Source organism: Phycodurus eques, chromosome 15 (assembly GCF_024500275.1).
Source record: "Phycodurus eques isolate BA_2022a chromosome 15, UOR_Pequ_1.1, whole genome shotgun sequence".
In the NCBI taxonomy this organism is placed as follows: Eukaryota; Metazoa; Chordata; class Actinopteri; order Syngnathiformes; family Syngnathidae; genus Phycodurus; species Phycodurus eques.
The window spans coordinates 20,511,644-20,529,402 of NC_084539.1; the positions used below are offsets into that span (position 1 = coordinate 20,511,644).

A 17,759-nucleotide genomic window follows, 5' to 3' on the forward strand; every position below is an offset into this window, starting at 1 on the left:
AGAACTCGCTGGTTATCATGTTAGCGAGGCTTCTTGGGCTAAATGAGTCCCATTCCCTTCCTCGCATGTTAACGTGCCAACTCACTGCGCAATATCTCATAATAAAGTGTTTTTACTTAACAGATTCACTGCCATTGACGGCTTTAGAAGTCACATATCCATGTTAACTGGGAAGGCTGGCAGTGAACGAGTTAATTCTGTGTTGTGCAGTATTTATCTGGAACTTTGATAGAAAAAAGGGCTTAGCTGCCATCTTGTGGCATCTATAGGCAATTAAAAACCCTTTTAGGGCGGTGTCAGTTACTTGCAGATTTTGGCTATTTGCGCCAGAGGTTGGGCCAGGAACTCATTCATCAGACGCGGGCGCTGGACATCTTCACATCCTAGCTTTGAGCATTCTGCCGTTAGCAAACAGGAAGAAGCCACTCGCATTGCTAAAAATAACACCTAGCTTTTTACGTCCACATTTTTTCCCCTCCCACAGCCATCGCACTTTGGCTTTTAAGCAGCTAGCGAGGAAAAGTAAGACTGCTTGTTCCCGCGCTAGAACACCCCCGCTATCACCAACATGGCGTCTCGCTTATCTAGCGCAAGGAGACGTGGGCTTGGTTATTTTTGCTGAGTTGACTCCGTCCAAAAGGCTGAGATAAGCAGCCATCCAAAATTTGAAAAACAGCAGGTTTACTCGAGGAGTCATTCCAAGAGCGCTTTACTTTTTCCTTGGTTTTGTTCATCACGCTTATTCCAAAAGAGAAGAAGTAAGTGTGTTATGATTTGTTGTCAAAGTTGAAGTTTAATTGTGTTACAATTCACTTCTTTTTAAACTTGGAACATGAAGAATGCTAAAACATTACGTTCCGAGTCACTCAATAGACAGACTAGCTAACGGGTTAGCTAGTTAACAGCCAGCCAACTCTAAACTCTCATTCACTGACACCCATGTCACTCACCAGGCCAGGTGTGCGAACGTGAGGTTGGCGTCCCCAAGTGGACAAAAGTAATACTCCCACCTCACATGGTACAATGTTCTGTCTACCAATTAACAGGGCTACATTTAGCCAAGTTTAAGTCCATTAACTTGTTTAACTGTACGCACGTGCCCTCTTGTTATATATAGATTCTTATCGAAGAGCATTCCTGTACGATTAAGGAAAAATCTATTAATGTTCATTAAGCGATCCAAGGCACGTTAGGAGCCCGTGAATGGCACATGGTCAGAATCGTACAACCTGCCTCAATTTGAGCCAGGAAAAACCCTGGAAGAGACTATACCCGTCGCTGTGACAACCAAGCCCACGACAGACGAGTCACAGGATCTCCCGTGGTCATGTCTAATTTATGGCGTGACGTGCCTTTTGCCTCTGTTGTTGTCACTTGTCCAGGCTACATTTTAAAAGTGACAGATGGACCAGGTTTAAAAAAAAAAAAAAAAAAAGTTAAAAATGTTAAAATGTTAAAACGGTACCCGAAAATGTTTTTTTTCCTTTTTTTTTTTTTAGTTAAATTTAATTTCATTGTCTTTATATGGCCATAATCTTAACAATGAAACTGCAGGTGACATCCGGTTGCAACTGTGTAAAACAACAACAACAACAACAAAAACTACGTGGGTAGTTTTGCTTTGAGGTTTTACTCATGGACAGACTAGTTAGTCGTAGCTCCGACTAAGCCCTAAAACAGATGGCCCTGGGATCCGGATATGTGTGTGTGTGTGTGTGTTTCACCTTAATCTGCTGGCGTCTGAGCATAGCCAGCTCCCTCATGTCCCTGAAAGGCTGCAGCAGGTAGTGGTAGAGCTGCGTGGCGGCCTCCAGCATCTGGCCGTACGCCTCGTCCTCCTCGCCGTAGACCTGCAGCAGCTCCACCATGCTGTCCAGGCCCCGGTGCTTGTCCAGCACCTGCCGGCGAAACGCAACATCTTAAGAAATGCCGCTTCAATAAGATTGTAGGTGACTCAACTGATATCTTCCGAAATTCCTCTCCGCAAATTGTTCTTTTTTTTTTTTTTTTTTTTTTCCCCTCCCTTCGAAGTTACATTTTATAGAGGAAGTAATTTTATTTATTTTTAAGTATTTTACAACAAATGTTTCATTTCTGAATAAAAAGTTTACATTTCAGACTTTTTACATTTCCATAATTAAAAGAAAATGAATTTTCAAGATTGAAAACTTTTTTTTGTAATTATTTTCCTGTAATTCTGTATTACTTATTTTCAGTGTTAGTTAAAACAACTTTTTTTCATTTTGACAGAATATTTTTGTATGATGTTTTTGTTTAAACTATACAATAACATCTTAGCCTTTTTAATGAAATAATTGTTTTTGTTAAAAGTAACATTTGATAGAATTTTTTTCCATCCATACCTTTTATATTTAATTGTTCATTTTAGAGTAAAAAGGTAAATTTTATACTTGCTTTTTTTTAAACCGTAGTTACCATAATTTAAAAATGAAATTGTTCATGTTTAAGATTCAAAAATATATATTCCACGTTGTTTTGTTTTACTTTTTTTACTTTAAAAGAAGAAAAACAAGTCATGTTTCATATTTTTAAAAAATGGTTAAAAGATATCTTTAAGCCATTTAAATTAATTTTTATTTTCCCAGGATGTTGTTTGAACTGTTCTTTTTAGTTTCAAGTTTGTTTTTAATTCTTTTTTATCACAAACATTTTTACTATTCCATCAGATTTTGGTTTAACGTTCAATTTTAGACTTTTTTTTTTTTTTTTTTGCGATCTGAGCAAGCGGCGTGTTAAATGACAACAAATACTGTACAAAACGAAGACTTGTCTATTTCCAGCGAGGCATCTATTGACGTTACTACTACTACACTACAGTGTTGATCTGCACTAAGAGCTTTGGCCACAGATTCCCTTTAATCCCAGATTAGGGAGGGTTGGATTTACGATCGAGATTGGAGGGACTTTTCAAATTCAGCCAGTTTGTGCGTGTTATAGTTGTAATCATAAAGTACTTTTTTTTTTTTTTTTTTTTTTAAATTAAAAAAGGGCATATATTATAAACATGGAAGAGAGGCGCTTTCATGAGCAGCAGGCCGGGCCGAGGGCCTCAAACAGTGAAGCATTCAGGCGAGGTAACACTGATCCTACTGTTTACGGGCCTGCGCCGTCACCATGGCAACCACTCGCCGTGTGTGTAAAGGGAATGCTGGACAGACGGGATGAGGACTCTCGCTTTGTGTCGAAAGCAAACGTCGCTATCCGACAACTATTTCCTAAGTAGACCCCGCTAATTCAGTGATCAGTGAAAATTAGCCAAAATGTGTGATTAGCCACAATTCAGTCATAATTTAACAAGCGGGCCATGACGTTTTCCACACAGGGCCAGGTAACTTAGAATAGTTATTTTTTTCAGCATTTAAAAACATAATTTCAAATTCACTTGGGTTATATTTACATTTGTTTGATGATTTTAAAGATGGAGTGGGGAAACGATGCACAAATATAAGAATTTGAGAAGGGGGCCAGTACCTTTTCATGGCACTGTACATTTTCCCTTTTTATTAACTTGTCCAATGGGCGGAAGCCAAGAAAAACAAAATGGAGTCCAAGCCTCGGCCCATTTTGTGTGCGTTCCGGGCTTCCAAGGAGCTCTCACGTGCCAAATTTAGCAGCGAGGGCTCTGCGTGTAATTACAGGACCACGTTACGCCAGCAGCAGCAGCAAACCAGTCATCAACGAGCCACTCTACCAGTTTGCTCAGAACCGGAGCGGCCGCTCCGTCCCGCCAGAGCGCTTTTTTTCTGCTCTCCGGAAAAAACACGGCCCGTTTGCCAGGTCGGCTCTGGTTGACGAAACAGCTGAGCCTGAAGACAATGTGTCACCGGGCGGGTTTGCTGCTTGTTGCTAGGCAGAATTGACGGAGGTACTAACGTTTCCGCCCCCGAGCCACAAACTGGAAGTTTCCTTGCTCAACAAGGCAGAGAATGGACATGTTTGTTTAAAAAAATAATAATAATAATAAAATAAAAGACAATTTAAGTCTTTGATTTTTATGAACGCATGTACGTTAAGATCATCAAAGACAATTTAGTTTTAGTAAACCCCAAGTAGTAGTTACCGTTGTCAATATTTAAGACAATTTCCGAACCCAAAAGTTGAACTTTTTGTCGACGCCAAAGAGAATTTAGTCCTCAATTACCCTAATGTATTATTTTTTTAATAAACATCAAATACACTTTAGTTTTCAATGACCCTAACATATTTTCATAAGAATCAAAGACAATTTAGTGCTCACTAAACCTAATATATCCATTTTTGGAAAACAGACAAATATTTAAACAAATGTGTTTTCATAAACATAAAAGACAGATTAGGGTTCAATTAAGCAAACACATTTTCGTAAATAAAGGCAATTTAGTTTTCAACTAACATATTTGAAAACACTGAGTACAATTTAGTCTTCAAATACGCTGAGGCTCGTGCTTTTGTCAATAAAGAATCAATGAAGTCTTCAATGACTTCTGAACTTACAAATTGTTGTAAAAATCGGAGGCAATTTCCTAATTCGGATGTGCATATTTTTGTAAACACCAAAGAATTTACTTTTCAATTAACCTAATGCATTTATGCAAAAATCAAAGACAATTCAGTGCTTGTTCAACCTAGCATCCACCTTTTTTGTAAACAAATACAATTTAGCATTTAATAAACCTAACGTGCTTTCGTAAACACCAAAGACAATTTAGTTCTTCGTGAACCCAACGTACAATTTGTTAAAGACCTTCAATGACCCTAACGCAAGTGTTTTCGTAAACAGACAAGTCTTCGGCGAACTTAACATACGCGTTTTTGTAAACGGACAATTAAGTCCTTAATAACCCTGAAGTAGATGTTTTTGTAACCATCAAAGACAATTTAGTTTTTAATAAACGCAGACAAATTTGTTTTAAAAGAACGTAACGCGCTTTTTTTTTTAGTTAAACATCACATACAATTAATTTAGTCTCCTTGCTATTTGCGACGCAGACTTGCTCGCCGCAAGCTCCGCCGTCGGCCTCGAGCTCAGCAATCAATATCTGGTCTGAGTCTCGCCTGACGCCCGTCAAGCGTCTGCCTGTCACGCGGTGATCACCGCGAACAAACGCGTCGGAGATTTCAAGTGGCGTCGCTGAGATCGGAAGCCGACGCCAAAGTTTATTGACGCCGGACTCGCTGGCACACTTCTCCAAATATTTGTTAATGGGAAGGGTGGAGCGCTATCGGAAAATAACTCATTCTGTCTATGACATCATAAGGAAGTGCAAGTAACACCCTCTTAGTGCTTATTTTAGCAGAAGGAAGTGCAAGTAACACCCTCTTAGTGCTTATTTTAGCAGATATATTCGTTATTTCGGCAGGTGCTTGAGTCAATGGGCAGGTCTTAGTTACAACAACAACAAGAAGAGGAAATGAAACCCTTTTATATCCGCGATATCCTTCAATAGAAATCAACACCATGATTCACAAAGTCACAAAAGTCGGAGTATAATAACATGACATAATAATTATACATCGACTGTCCTGTGAGATTTTTTTTCACGAAATAAAATTTCTCTTTCAAATGTATTTACCAGAAACATTTTTACACGCTTATTTCAAAAATAATTAATGAAAAATAATTTTTTTTTTCAATAAATAAAAGGCACTCGCTGTATGAAATTCAACTTTTAACAGTAAAATGTAGTTTTGAATTACAGTAAAATAAAAATAACTTATTTCCACTCTATAATGTAGCTTTTAACTATTATGTTTTTCTAAATTCGAAGCAAAATAAAAACAAAAACAAGAACCCATTAAAACGAATTTTAAACAAGGGACTGCTCCAAAATTGAACTTTTAACTTTTTAACAATTGACGTTTTCTTAAATGCAGAGCAAAATAAAAACTTAAATTTTTTTTTAAAGAATTTAAAAGAAATGCGCTTCCTTTAATAATAATTTAGTAATTACAGTAAAAAAATAAAAAAAACTTAATTCCATACTAAAATATAACTTAATTTATTTTGACAATGTAAGTTTTTTTCCCCACAGAAAAATAAAAACAATAGTTTGGATGTAAAAATGTACTTTTAACTAGATTTTATTTAAATTACAGCAAAACTGTTTGTCTAAATAAAAATGGTACTCCAATAAATTTGTACTTACTACAAACATGAGCAATGAAATGTGTAAAAAGTACACTACAATAAAAGTTAGTTCCGCTTCTAATCAAGAAAAACTAATGTAAAAAAAATATAGTAAGCTAGAAAATGATAGTTCCCTTCCAAAATATTGCTTTTATCTAAAAGATGAAGTTTTTCTAAAGATTACAGCAAAATAAAAATATGTTTCCGCTCTACAAGCTAACTTGTTACCAAAAAAAAAAAAAAAAAAAAAGACATTTACTGCCATCGACGAAGAGACACGTCAAGACCAGGCTTTACACAATCAGCAGTTTTGGGGCCGATCAGCGAGTTTAAAAAAACGATAACCGATCATTCTAATAAGTCAGGTCAAACCAACATTGCAACGTGACAGAAATAATGGGTGCTAACTTACTGTAATTAAATGTATTGTAATTTAATGACTTCACCCACATCGAAACTTTACAGCATGATTCGACAGAACGGCGGCGTGTTTACCTCCAACCGTTCGTACTACCACTAGCTTGCTAGGCTACATAACGTTTTTGTTGCCTGCTTGCGAGCCGTATCGTATTAAAAGTACGCGAACACTCCTCAAGCAAGCCTGAAACAAACGTCCTCCCCTGTCCTGCGCTCCGGTGACCACCAACACCTTTTCCCCCATTTTGTCCTTTTAATACAGTCGGCGCGATCCACTCTTCTTGTCGTCGCCACGGTAACGAGTGTATCCGGTCGCATTTGAGTTGACAAGATAAAGCCCGATGATCGTAAAAAATGGGATGCGGTGGTATCGGAATACAAGATTTTATTGCAGTAGTCTGACATATAGTGCAATCGTGAAAGAGCAAATTTGTCTTGTAGTCTGAACCGGGCATTACGTGTTGGCTGTCTCTGACCTTTTGTTTTTCTTAAATAACTTTATTGGCCATCAGATATGTACAGTACTACGTCAAAAGACACGCGACAAGGCTAACAATAAACTAGCTTTTGGATTCAAATATACTGTGCACGATGGCGACGCGAACTCAATGTCTTTTGCGGAGCCGATCAATGATCAGCATAGAATGCTAATTACTAATTATAAGATGCTAATTAATGCTAATTGATAACCGATCAGGCCGATAAAATCGGTGTAAAGTCTAGTCTAGTCACTGTCCCGCTCGACATGTTTCTTTTCACAAAAACTTTGTTTTCTCCGCTTATCGGTCAGAAAAACAAGTGTTTTTGTCGAAACCAACCCATGTTCCACATCTCAAAACTACAGAACAGAAAAAGCTAGAAACAAATTGCTATTTTCTGATGAAGGAAGAGATCTAGTCTTTCTTTTGGCAGAACTGTCACAGCACACAATAATACGGGAGTCAAAATGATCTGGAACGGCTCCCAATATGGGGAACGCTGCTGACGGTGAATGAGTGAAATGAGCTGTCGACTTTTTTTGACGGTGTATGCGGGTGGAAGGCTGCGCTAGCGACACAAACAAGCTCCCCAAACTACTCCCATCTGAATACCACAACGGGGTGTATTTCCTCGGCAAGAACATCGGCAACTCTTGCCAGGAAGAGTCGAATCGCGAGGGAGTCGTTCCGTTGCTGCCGCTTGCATACGTCAGCAGCCGCTGTAACTCGAGCTCTAATTGTCGTCTTTTGTCTCCGGTAACACCCTTGCAACGGCAGCCCGGTCGGGTTACAGGAGCGTGGCAACAGATGGGAGGTGACTGCGCTCGGGGGAGGATGGAATGATGGGATAAAGGAAGAGGAGGAGATTTTGGAACAATTGGAAAAAGTGCACAACGCTGTGGGGATCGCTCACACCCTCCCAAAATATGCGTCAAAGATGAATACGTGTCTTGTCACTTCAAAACACTACACAATGGCAAGGAGACCACTTTTATCCGAGGGGAGACTAAGGGCAGGAAGCGCTCCAGCAAAGTCGAGACTGTCGAGTCGCAACAAATCTGCTCCACAAATGAGAACTAGTCGTCGGCCGATGAACTAAAAATAGTACCCACTCAGTCGAGGTACAAGATGCCAGAACTTGGAATTACAAATAGTACCCAGCCGATCAAAGTACAAGATATTGCAGTCGGTATGCCAGGGGAGTAATTAACAGGGTACTGCTTTTTAGTACCTGGGCTTATCAGATACGATTTGTTAGTACCTAGACTGTCTGGTCGTAGAAAGTAGTACTCTTGTCAAACAAGGTACTAGAAATAATACCCGGTTTGTCCAATAGTACCCAGTCAGTCTAGGTACTATGAATTAGTACCTGATGAGTCAAGGTGGTGGAATGAAAAGTGATGTATGTAGGAATGGAGGTTGTGCTCTGACCTCCTGCAGGCGCCTCTTGGCTCTGTCCAGGCCGTCGTCGTAGCCTTTCCTCCGCAGCTCGCTCAGACTCTCGTAGTACTCGTCGGTGTCGTCGCTGTCGGTGAACAGCACCCGCGAGAAGATTTTCCAGCCGCAGGTGTCCAGCGCGTGGCCCAGGTACACCTGCAGCTGGTAGCACAGCGCCTCCGTCTCGCGCTCCGACGGCGCGGCCGAGGCGCCGAAGAGCAACGACCACACGCCGGACGGCTCTTCCGGGAAGGCCGGCAGGCAGGGCTCCAGCTCGGCGTTGACGGCGCACAGCTGGAGGTGAGCCGCCCGAAGCTCGTGGAACGAGAAGAGGCCGGCCCAGCTGAAGTCCTGGCGGCCGCCTGGCTCCGTGTCCCCCGCCGGGGAGAGCGGCGCCTCCGCGGGCTCCGCGGGCTCCGCGTCGGCCACCTTGGACGACACTAAATCCCAACTCTCAACTTTTCCCTTCGGCGGAACTTTCGCCAGGCGACCGCCGTCTTGCTTTGACGCCACGCCGGGCTGCCCGTCGTCGGCGACCGGGCTCCAGTCGAGGAGCGGGTCGAGGTAGGTGGTCCGCTTCTGCACGGTCCGGTTGTGACAGGTTATGGCCAACCTTCCCTCGATGTCGTTCCAGGCCACGATGAAAGCGAATTTGTGCCGCTCCTTCTCGTCGAACGCTTTGGGCCGGACGGACACCCAGCCGGACTCCAAGTTGTCCTCCATGGCGAAGCCGGGGTCACCGCGATGGGGAGCAGTAGGAGGCTGTCGAAGCTAAGTGCTAATGCTAACTAGCTGGAGAAGTGCAATTAGAAACACTGTAGCGAGCCGATTAGCACGAAACAATCGGCCGAAACAAAGGCTCTCGGCTCGGTCCGCCGGACACGCGAGCTAGCGGCGGCCCGGGACGAAGGCAGGTCCGAACAAGGCGCATCCAGTCGGCTGTCATGACACCGCTCGGCCCGCTGGCTTCCTCCGAATCTTTTTGTTTTTTCTCCTTCTTTTTCTTTTTGTTGTTGTCCGCGACGACGACGACGATGTATCGGCTCAGCACCGTCACGTGTGAGCTTGTGTTTACAAGCCGAGCGCGTGCACGACAAACAGGGGAGGGCTGCTGCGTTTAGGGTCCCGCCCAGAAAAGCGTACATATATATATATATATATATATATATATATCGCTAGTGGTGCCTGATTAGTCGACGGAAATTAGTACCTTGTCGGTAAGGTACTAGAACTAGGTAAAGGTGCGACAAGCGGTACCTGATAAGCTAAGGTACTAGAATGGTATCCGGTCAGACGTTTTGTTTCCAAGGCGAGCGCGTGCATGTTAAATCCGGAGGAGGGCTGCCGCATTCAGGAACCACAAGGAAAATAGTACATTCCCCATTTACTTTCGAACAAATTGGCTTCAGCTAAGAAAAGAGGCCATATGAAACAATCCTCGAATGTGTCATCTCGTTCCACGTTATGTCTCTTGAATTATCGATTCAATGCATACATATTTTATTGAAGGAAACGTGTCCATTTGTATCTCTTTTGTTGTCTGGTTGGCCGAGACGCACACGAGGAGCATAAACATCTGCACGTGGGAATACCCATGACGCCATCACGCCGACGTGACTGCGGGCCGGAGAGGGCGGGGCTTACGAGCTCAGGACATTCTACGGCGAGCCAAGAGGTTCGAAATAAATGGTAAACAAAGCCATTCTTTCATACTGCAACCCGATTGGCGGAAACAAGAAAAACAAGGTGCTTTGTGTAACACGAGGTGGCTGGGAAACGTTTCGATTTCCTTTACTTGCATCGATTGACACATTGCAATATAATTTGTGTAACCTCGGATATACAGTATAGGCCTATTTTCATACTACATGATGCGTTTGCTTTGGTGGGGATATACACTATGGTATGAATGACAAGAAAAACTTGACTTAAAAATCAATACAAATATTTAAATGCGTACATTCAAATATCATCCCTCCATCCATTGTCTGTACCGCTTTATCCTCACAAGGGTCGCGGGCGTGCTGGAGAGGCGGGGTACACCCCGAACTGGTCGCTAGCGAATTGCAACCATTCGCGCACACATTCACACCTACGGGCAATTTAGAGTCTTCAATCAACATATTCAAATATCATAATTATTAAATAATTTGACTCACAATATCGTAACAGCTACATAAAATTATCCAGCACCCAAAAGCAACTTTTGAACTAAACCGAAGTTGAATTTGTTTTTTGTTTTGTTTTCTAAGATACAAGAAAAAGCACCCACCCAGTCAAGGTAATAGTTATTGTAACCAGTCAGCCAAGGCACCAGAAATAGTACCTGATGAGTAGTACCTGCTCAGTCAAGGTAGTAGATATTGTACCTCGACAGTCAAGTTACTAAAAATAGTATCCGGTCAGCCAAGGTATGGTATAGATTTAAATAAAAATAGTACCATGTCAGTAAAATTGTACACGATCAGTCAAGGTACTAGATACTGTACAAGGGCAGCAAACGTACTATAAATTGGTACCTGGTCAGTCAAGGTCGTAAAAAAAAGTACCCGGTTAGCCAAAGAACTCCAAACACAGTAGTACAAGTCAGGCAATGTTTGAAATGTCCACTAGATGTCAGCATTGTTTTCATTAGCAGGCCAATTTAGGGTTACAACCTTCAATTAGGACAATAGAAAAAGTAGATTTAAGAAGAATTGAGAAGACATGAAAATGAAGGTTTTGTATATATTTAATAGTTTTGTTGTGAAAATGACATCTCCGTGAATGATTGGTTCTCACTGGCCTTTGTCGGCTTTGTTGAACAGAACTTGGAGCTGCTCCTTGGTGGTGGCTTCCTTCTGTTGCATGAGGTCGACGTGACCTTTGGTGACCCCCCAGCCGTCTGGCGTGGACATGGAAGGACACAGGGGGCGGCCGGACGCCGGCTTCAGCTTCTCCCAGTAGTCTCGGCGGGCCCTGAAGCAAAGCCGGGATGTTACAAAATTCCATTCAACGCAAATCTGAAAAAATACCTGGTCAGGTAAATGACTAGAAATAGTCCCTGGTCAGTCAACTAGTCAAGGTATTAGATACTCTTAGCCAGTTAGCCAAGGTAATACAAGTTAGTACCCAGTCAGCCGGTCCACCAGTCTCGTGTATTGATACTGTATCGCAGCAATTTGCATATTTCATCATTGGTGTGAGTTGTTTCAGTAACTAGTGCAACAATGTTGGAAGTGATACTGTATTGTAGCGATATTGATAATTTATCCCACCACTTGTGTAGTCCTCCAGCAGAACGATGGAGTCCCCAGCGGGAGCGCTCTCCAGCACCCCCTCTAAGGCAATACCGATAATTGATCTGGCGTAGCGAGCAGTATCGCAGTGACATCAATATTTTATTTCATGCTTTGTAATTACTGTAACAATTAGATAAGGCATTTTGAAAGTAGACACTGTTGTGTCACCGGATATCGATATTTATGCTGATGTATCGATCGGTATCACAGTGATATAATTATAATTTTTTTTACTCCAGCACTATTTATTACTGTATCTTTTCGATACATAGTGTTGAAAGTAGAATATTGTGACGTTCAGACAGAGACGCTATCAGTATCTGATCTGGTGGATCAATGAGTATCGCAGTGATATCGACATTTTACCCCGCTCTAGTCATTACTGTATCATTTAGATACTGTACGTAGTTTTGAAAGTAGAGCACGTGTGACATCAGACAGTACCAATTTCGATATTTGGTGCCGGTATATCGACCAGTATGGCAGCAATATCGATATTTTTGTCCCAATCCTAATGATTACTGTGTCGTGTCACTACGGAGTGCAGCGTTGTGCCACTCGAACGTTCGTTCGAACTCGTCGCTGGAGCCGTGCCGTAATATCGTACCTGGCTCTGCACCAGGGCTTGGTGTGCATCTCCAGGCCGCCGCCCCACAGGCCGTGCTTGTCGGAGCCCGCCGGCAGGAAGCCCCGCTCGGGCGCCAGCTCCTCGGCCAGGGCGCGCACGTGGTAGGGCTCGAAGCCGCAGCAGCCGCCGATGTAGCGGATGCCGGCGGCGTACGCTTCCCGGGCGTACTTCTGCATGTCCCAGCGGGTCAGGATCCTCGGCTCCAGACCTGCCGGGGGACATTTTGTTATTGTACTCCAAATACTGCACATATTTTTCAAATTTCATCTTGTAATATTACTTCCCCCCCCCCCCCCCTCAAAAGAAATACTCTTTTCTTGTGATTTTACCCTTAAAATGATATAGACCCTTTTGTAAAAATAAATCCCACTCTATTTTTGCAATATTACCACTTCGTTCTTAAAAAAATGACAACTTTATTCTTGTAATTTTAGGCCTTTTTTCATTAAAAATTCTAACTTCATTCTTGCAAGATTAAGCATCCTAATTTCCTATTTTTCCCCTAATAATTATTTTATTGTTGTAATATTACACTTTTCTTTCTTAAAAATACATCCCACTTTGTTCTTACGAGATTATGATTTATTTCTAAAAAATGCCAACTCAATTTCTTATTATTCCTTTTATCACAAAAAATGTCAACATTGTCATATTATTCATTTTTTTAAGAAAAGAAATACAAGTATTCTTGTAATATGACGCACTTTTTCACAATATTGTCATAATATTATTCATTTCCCCCTGAAAATAGATATGACTATTTTTGTAATATTATGCCTTTTTTCACCCAGAAAATTCCAGCTTTATTTTCTATTTAAAAATTATTCTTTTTAAAATTAGATTCTTGTAATATTGTATCTTTTTTTTTTTAATTCCCACTTGATTCATACAACTTGACTCTTGTAATAGTATGCCTTTTAAGTCTAAAAATCCCCACTTTATTCTTGCAATATGAAGGAAAGATTTTCTTTTTTTTTTTTTTTAGGAATCGGGGAACTCGTACGTACTGAAGGGGAACTCTGGCAGGTCGATGAATCCCTGTCTGTTGCAGTCGGGCGTGTGGTAGGCGAGCGGCTGGCTCATGTAGTGCGCCTTCAGGCCGGCCTTCTCCACGCCCGCCTTCATCATGGCTACCGTGCGCACGCAGGCGGTGGGGTCAAAGTGGCAGTTAACGCCCACGATGTCCGCACCTGTGACCGGGGCCCTCGGTGTTTAAACACAGGTGTCCAACTGTCCACGCGGAATGTTTTCGTACCGGCTTTGACGAGGCGGACGGCGCACTCTCCCGGGCTGACCCCGTTCAGGTCGCCTTCGGGTCCGATGCACAGCGTGGCCGCCACTGGCTTGCCCGTGCTTTTCAGGACCTGCACCGCCCACTCTGCCTCCTCCACGTGCTCAAAGTACTGCAAAAATCACATATTTATTATTCATAGTAAATCATTATAATCAATATTTACACATCTATGTTAATATTTATATTTTTTTTATACTCATTTGAATCAGTGAGGGAAAATTCTATGGATGTTTTCTTACACAAATAAATGGTGATTCGTTAAAAATTAAACCAAAAAGAATAATAATGCGGTTTTGCTACAGAATAATCATGCCCTTTCTCATCAGCTTTACAGATGCCACTTCTAAATGTGTTCTCTGCCACATGGGATTGGTAAAGCCAAGTAGTGGTACCTCGTGGAGCTTTTTTTGTATTGAGGCGAGACATTCATTTGCTGGATCCGGTGTACCTAATGATGTGTCCGTTCCAATACCTCTGCGATCAAGAAGTCCACGTTCTTGCTCACAAAGACGTCCAACTGCTTCCTGAAGATGGCCTTGACGTCGTCCTGGCTCTTGCAGCTGAGGTACGAGGGCGTCTGGGACACGCCGCCCGCCACCAGGGCGTCGCCCTCATCCGCCACCTGTCTCGCCAGGTCGCACGCCGCTTCGTTGATTTGCTGCCCCTACAGGCGGGGAAGAAAACAGCAGGATTGGGTTCATTTTACATGAGCTCCACGCACGCGCACGAGGGCGGCCGGCAGCTGCGGATATATACGTAGCGACGGTGGTAAGTGGAGCCAGTGGCCCAATTGAGATGCGGGTCATGTGGCGGCTCAACTATTTTATTTAGATTTGTCGCGTTGGAGCAAAACCATTATGGAGAAATTCAGGCTACATTTTGTAGGTGCTACTTTTTTTCCAAGCTATGGATGCATACACTCAGGGGCATCCATACTGCGCATGCGTATACCCCATACCCTCATTGTGTACACCCGAATTGCATACACCCACACGCATCCATACATCACATACGCACACCTACGCTGCAAATGCATACACCCACACTTGGCACACTTACACCAACGCTGCGTAAACCCAAAATACATCCACCCACACACTGCTCGTGTAGACTCAATTCTGGAAACAGTCAACCCCCCCGCATACTCGTGGCTCGGCACCAACCCGTAGATTGTTTTTCAAATGTTTTTCTTTTTTTTGTTTTTACCAATTTTTGGAACATTTGTTTTCATTTTACTTTTCATATTTTTCTTTTTTGGCGGGAAACGAACCCCGAAAACGCTTATTGGTGGTTTATACCCGCTCATTGAAGAATGTTTTGGGTTAAAAAAAACAACATTTTCTTTGCAATGCAACTATAATAAGTGTCAATTATCATGCATACAGGGTGGATGAGTGATGTTTAAGTAAGCCGCAAATCAACATCAGTCATGCCAAGAATTGCTAAGAGAATCCGTAAAGCGAGCACTCACGGTGACGTGCTGGGTGTGCCCCCTGTTCTCCAGCTTGTCGTCGCTGGCGTAGAAGGTAAAAGTCTGCATGACGTTGGATCCCGCCCTGAGGAACTCCCTGTGCAGCTGCCGCACTGAAAGCGCACGGGATAGCGGTGAAGACGAAACATCGCGACGCACCATTTGCACAATCGACTGAGTAGTATCTGCAACGTTTGCACAATCGATTATAGCACTACTAGTCACTTTAAACTGCATACATTTCTTGAAGTCTCGGCACCCTTTGCACAATGGTCATTGCGCCGGACTATTGCTCTATTAGTCATTCAAACTCCTCTCATTGCTACTTACTCTGCGTCTTTTTGCACAATTGTTCCAAAAAAAAAGAATTAAAAAAATGCACCGGCATTACCAAATTACTAGCAACCTTTTATTGCTCAGTGACTCTTTTTCTCAATGTCTTTATTTCACAAAAGTATTATCTGTCAATTGAATGTTGTCGTCCTAAAGCGGCTCAAACTACCGGAGACAAATTCCTTGTGTGTTTTTGACATACTTGGCAAAATAAAGATGATTCAGATTCAGATTCGGATTCAGCACACTAGTGGAACGATATGCACGCACTAGTAGACGACTGTGTCCACTAGGAACAAATGCTCAAGCGGCTTTCCATTGTGGAGCAGAGGAGCAGTATACCCGCGTCGGGGTACTCGGCGGCGGCCTCGGGCGTCCACGGCCCCGCCTTGACGTATCCTCGCTTCTCCAGGGCGAAGACGAAACCGCCATCACCGATGACCACCTCGCCGGCGTCCAGCCGCTCCAGGATGCCCTGGATAACGGTTTGTCACACAGTCAGCAACAGAGACTAGTAAACTACTAGCAGTTACTACTACCAGAAAAAGACTAGGACAAGTACTGACTAAACACATGTACTTAAGGAAAGCACCAAAGTGCAGAGTCTGTAATGTAGGCCTTTCTTGTAGAATATTAACCAAAAGGATTTGCTCACCTGGCACCTGGTTTGGCCATGGTGTCTATTTGAGGAAATGCAGCACATATACCGTATTTATTGGAGGAAATGTAGCATTGACTGTATTTCCTCCAATAAATATGGTACATCTTGAATGTCCTGCATATACAGTATCTATTTGAGGAAATGTGACATTTACCATATTTATTGGAGGAAATACCTCATTTGCTGTATTTCCTCCAATAAATATGGTCTATCATGTATGTCCTGCATATATCGTTTTTATATGAGGAAATACAGGGGAAACGGGACATATTGTATTTATTTGAGGAAATACAGTGGCTACCATATTTATTTGAGGAAATGCAGTATACACCATATTTTTGGAAGAACTACAGGAAACAGTGTGCTGTATTTCCTCAAATAAACACAGTATATCCTGAATGTCCTGCCTATCATACAGTAAGTCACAAATACTGAACAGTAAGAACTTCTTGCATGCATGTGGTTGTACCTTCTTTGTCCCTGCTGGTGCCATGGCTCCTCTCTGTCTTCTCCGAGTTGGGGAAGGGCTCTCTGCAGGCGGCCGTGGATCTTTTATAGCCTCCGAGACGGACGAGAGGGGGGAGTGGGTGCAGTTTCACTTTTAGAACACTCTGCCTGCTTTACACACTCATCATATTTCAACTTTTTTTGCATACATTGGCGGCATACAGAAGAGAATTGTTTTTTTTCCCCCCCAACGACCGCTTCATAATCTAAACGCCACTCAAAAATAACTATTAAATATTCATGACCTGTTTAATAGAGAAAAAAAAAACAAATAACCAAATTGAATTCGGTTTTTATTCATTGTCGCTGCAACAAGGAGGCGCTCGTTTACAAAAGCTCAGTCAGTGTTTCCAACTTAGCCATTTGGTCAACCGCTAAATTTAGCAACTTTCCCGACCCCTCTAGCAGCTGTCCCACACCCCCCCCCCCCCTATTCCCAAAAAAAAGGACTAGTGATTACACTACGGATCTGTAAACGCTTATCATCGAGCGCAACGATGTCAGCATCTTGCTTTCTCACTGTAATAAAGCCAAACGTAAGAAAAAGTTGTTTTTGTGTGTTTGCTTAAAGCCGTTATCAGGAGACGCGTCCCCCCCCGACCCGCCGCGGCCGTCCGGGCAGGTTTGCCGTTCAAAGCGATAAAAAGGCTCAAGGAGCACAAAGATAAAAACTCGTCTCTGTGGGAACCCGATGGGTTTGTTCTTGGCTGAGCACGGAAATCAGCGCGTGGAGACAATTAACTTGGTTTTGCTCTGCTCGAGTCATTTTGGAATGAATCATTGTGTTACCTTCGGAAATGAGAAGATGCTCGTCTTTTTTTTTTTCTTTATTAGAATTGATTTTTTTTTCAAAACAAATTGCTTTTAATTTAATGTTATGTAATTTACCACTTGAGACCCAGTTGAATTCAATTATTACTTTTTGTACTGCTTGTCCTTCATTTATTTATGTGTATTCAATCATTGATTAATTTAATTGTAGTTAATTTCATCAAATACATTTTTTACTGCTTTTCCCACCGTTTCATCAATTTTTGATATCATAATTCATTTTTAAATTCTACTGCTTACCCCTTGAATTACCCAATGTAAGTAAAATTTGTTTTTTCATATTTTATGTATTC

The 17,759-nt window shown here is 42.3% G+C and overlaps 2 protein-coding genes and 1 long non-coding RNA gene across 3 annotated transcripts in view; 1 reads left to right on the forward strand and 2 right to left on the reverse strand.

The window, feature by feature from the left end:
* The window catches only part of jmy (junction mediating and regulatory protein, p53 cofactor), a 16,959-nt gene extending 7,174 nt beyond the window's left edge, over nt 1-9,785 (reverse strand). The window contains exons 1-2 of the mRNA XM_061697635.1: nt 8,455-9,785; nt 1,725-1,898 (exon numbers count right to left, since the gene is read on the reverse strand). Coding sequence (XP_061553619.1) covers nt 1,725-1,898; nt 8,455-9,183 — 903 coding nt within the window. The 5' untranslated portion in view covers nt 9,184-9,785. The remainder of the gene's footprint in view (nt 1-1,724; nt 1,899-8,454) is intronic.
* Nucleotides 8,941-14,211, forward strand: LOC133413364 (uncharacterized). Its single transcript, XR_009769867.1, has 4 exons — nt 8,941-10,149; nt 11,268-11,482; nt 13,355-13,769; nt 13,990-14,211. It is a non-coding gene; the product is annotated as an uncharacterized LOC133413364 (long non-coding RNA).
* bhmt (betaine-homocysteine methyltransferase) lies at nt 11,213-16,697 on the reverse strand. Its single transcript, XM_061697636.1, has 8 exons — nt 16,598-16,697; nt 15,810-15,942; nt 15,135-15,247; nt 14,136-14,327; nt 13,625-13,772; nt 13,377-13,559; nt 12,349-12,577; nt 11,213-11,418 (listed from the first exon to the last, which is right to left on the reverse strand). Exons 1-8 carry the CDS (start codon nt 16,619-16,621, stop codon nt 11,238-11,240), a joined length of 1,203 nt encoding a protein of 400 aa, XP_061553620.1. The 5' UTR covers nt 16,622-16,697; the 3' UTR covers nt 11,213-11,237.
* Nucleotides 16,698-17,759: the final 1,062 nt, after the last annotated feature.

Bases quoted from the DNA above. Each gene is read 5' to 3' on its own strand.
- bhmt (XM_061697636.1), bottom strand. From the start codon at position 16,621: ATGGCACCAGCAGGGACAAAGAAG. The intron at 14,328-15,134 runs GTGAGTGCTCGC...CCCCGCCTGTAG, and splicing joins GGCACACCCAGCACGTCACC to GGGCAGCAAATCAACGAAGC. The intron at 13,773-14,135 runs GTATTGGAACGG...TGATTTTTGCAG, and splicing joins TGGACTTCTTGATCGCAGAG to TACTTTGAGCACGTGGAGGA.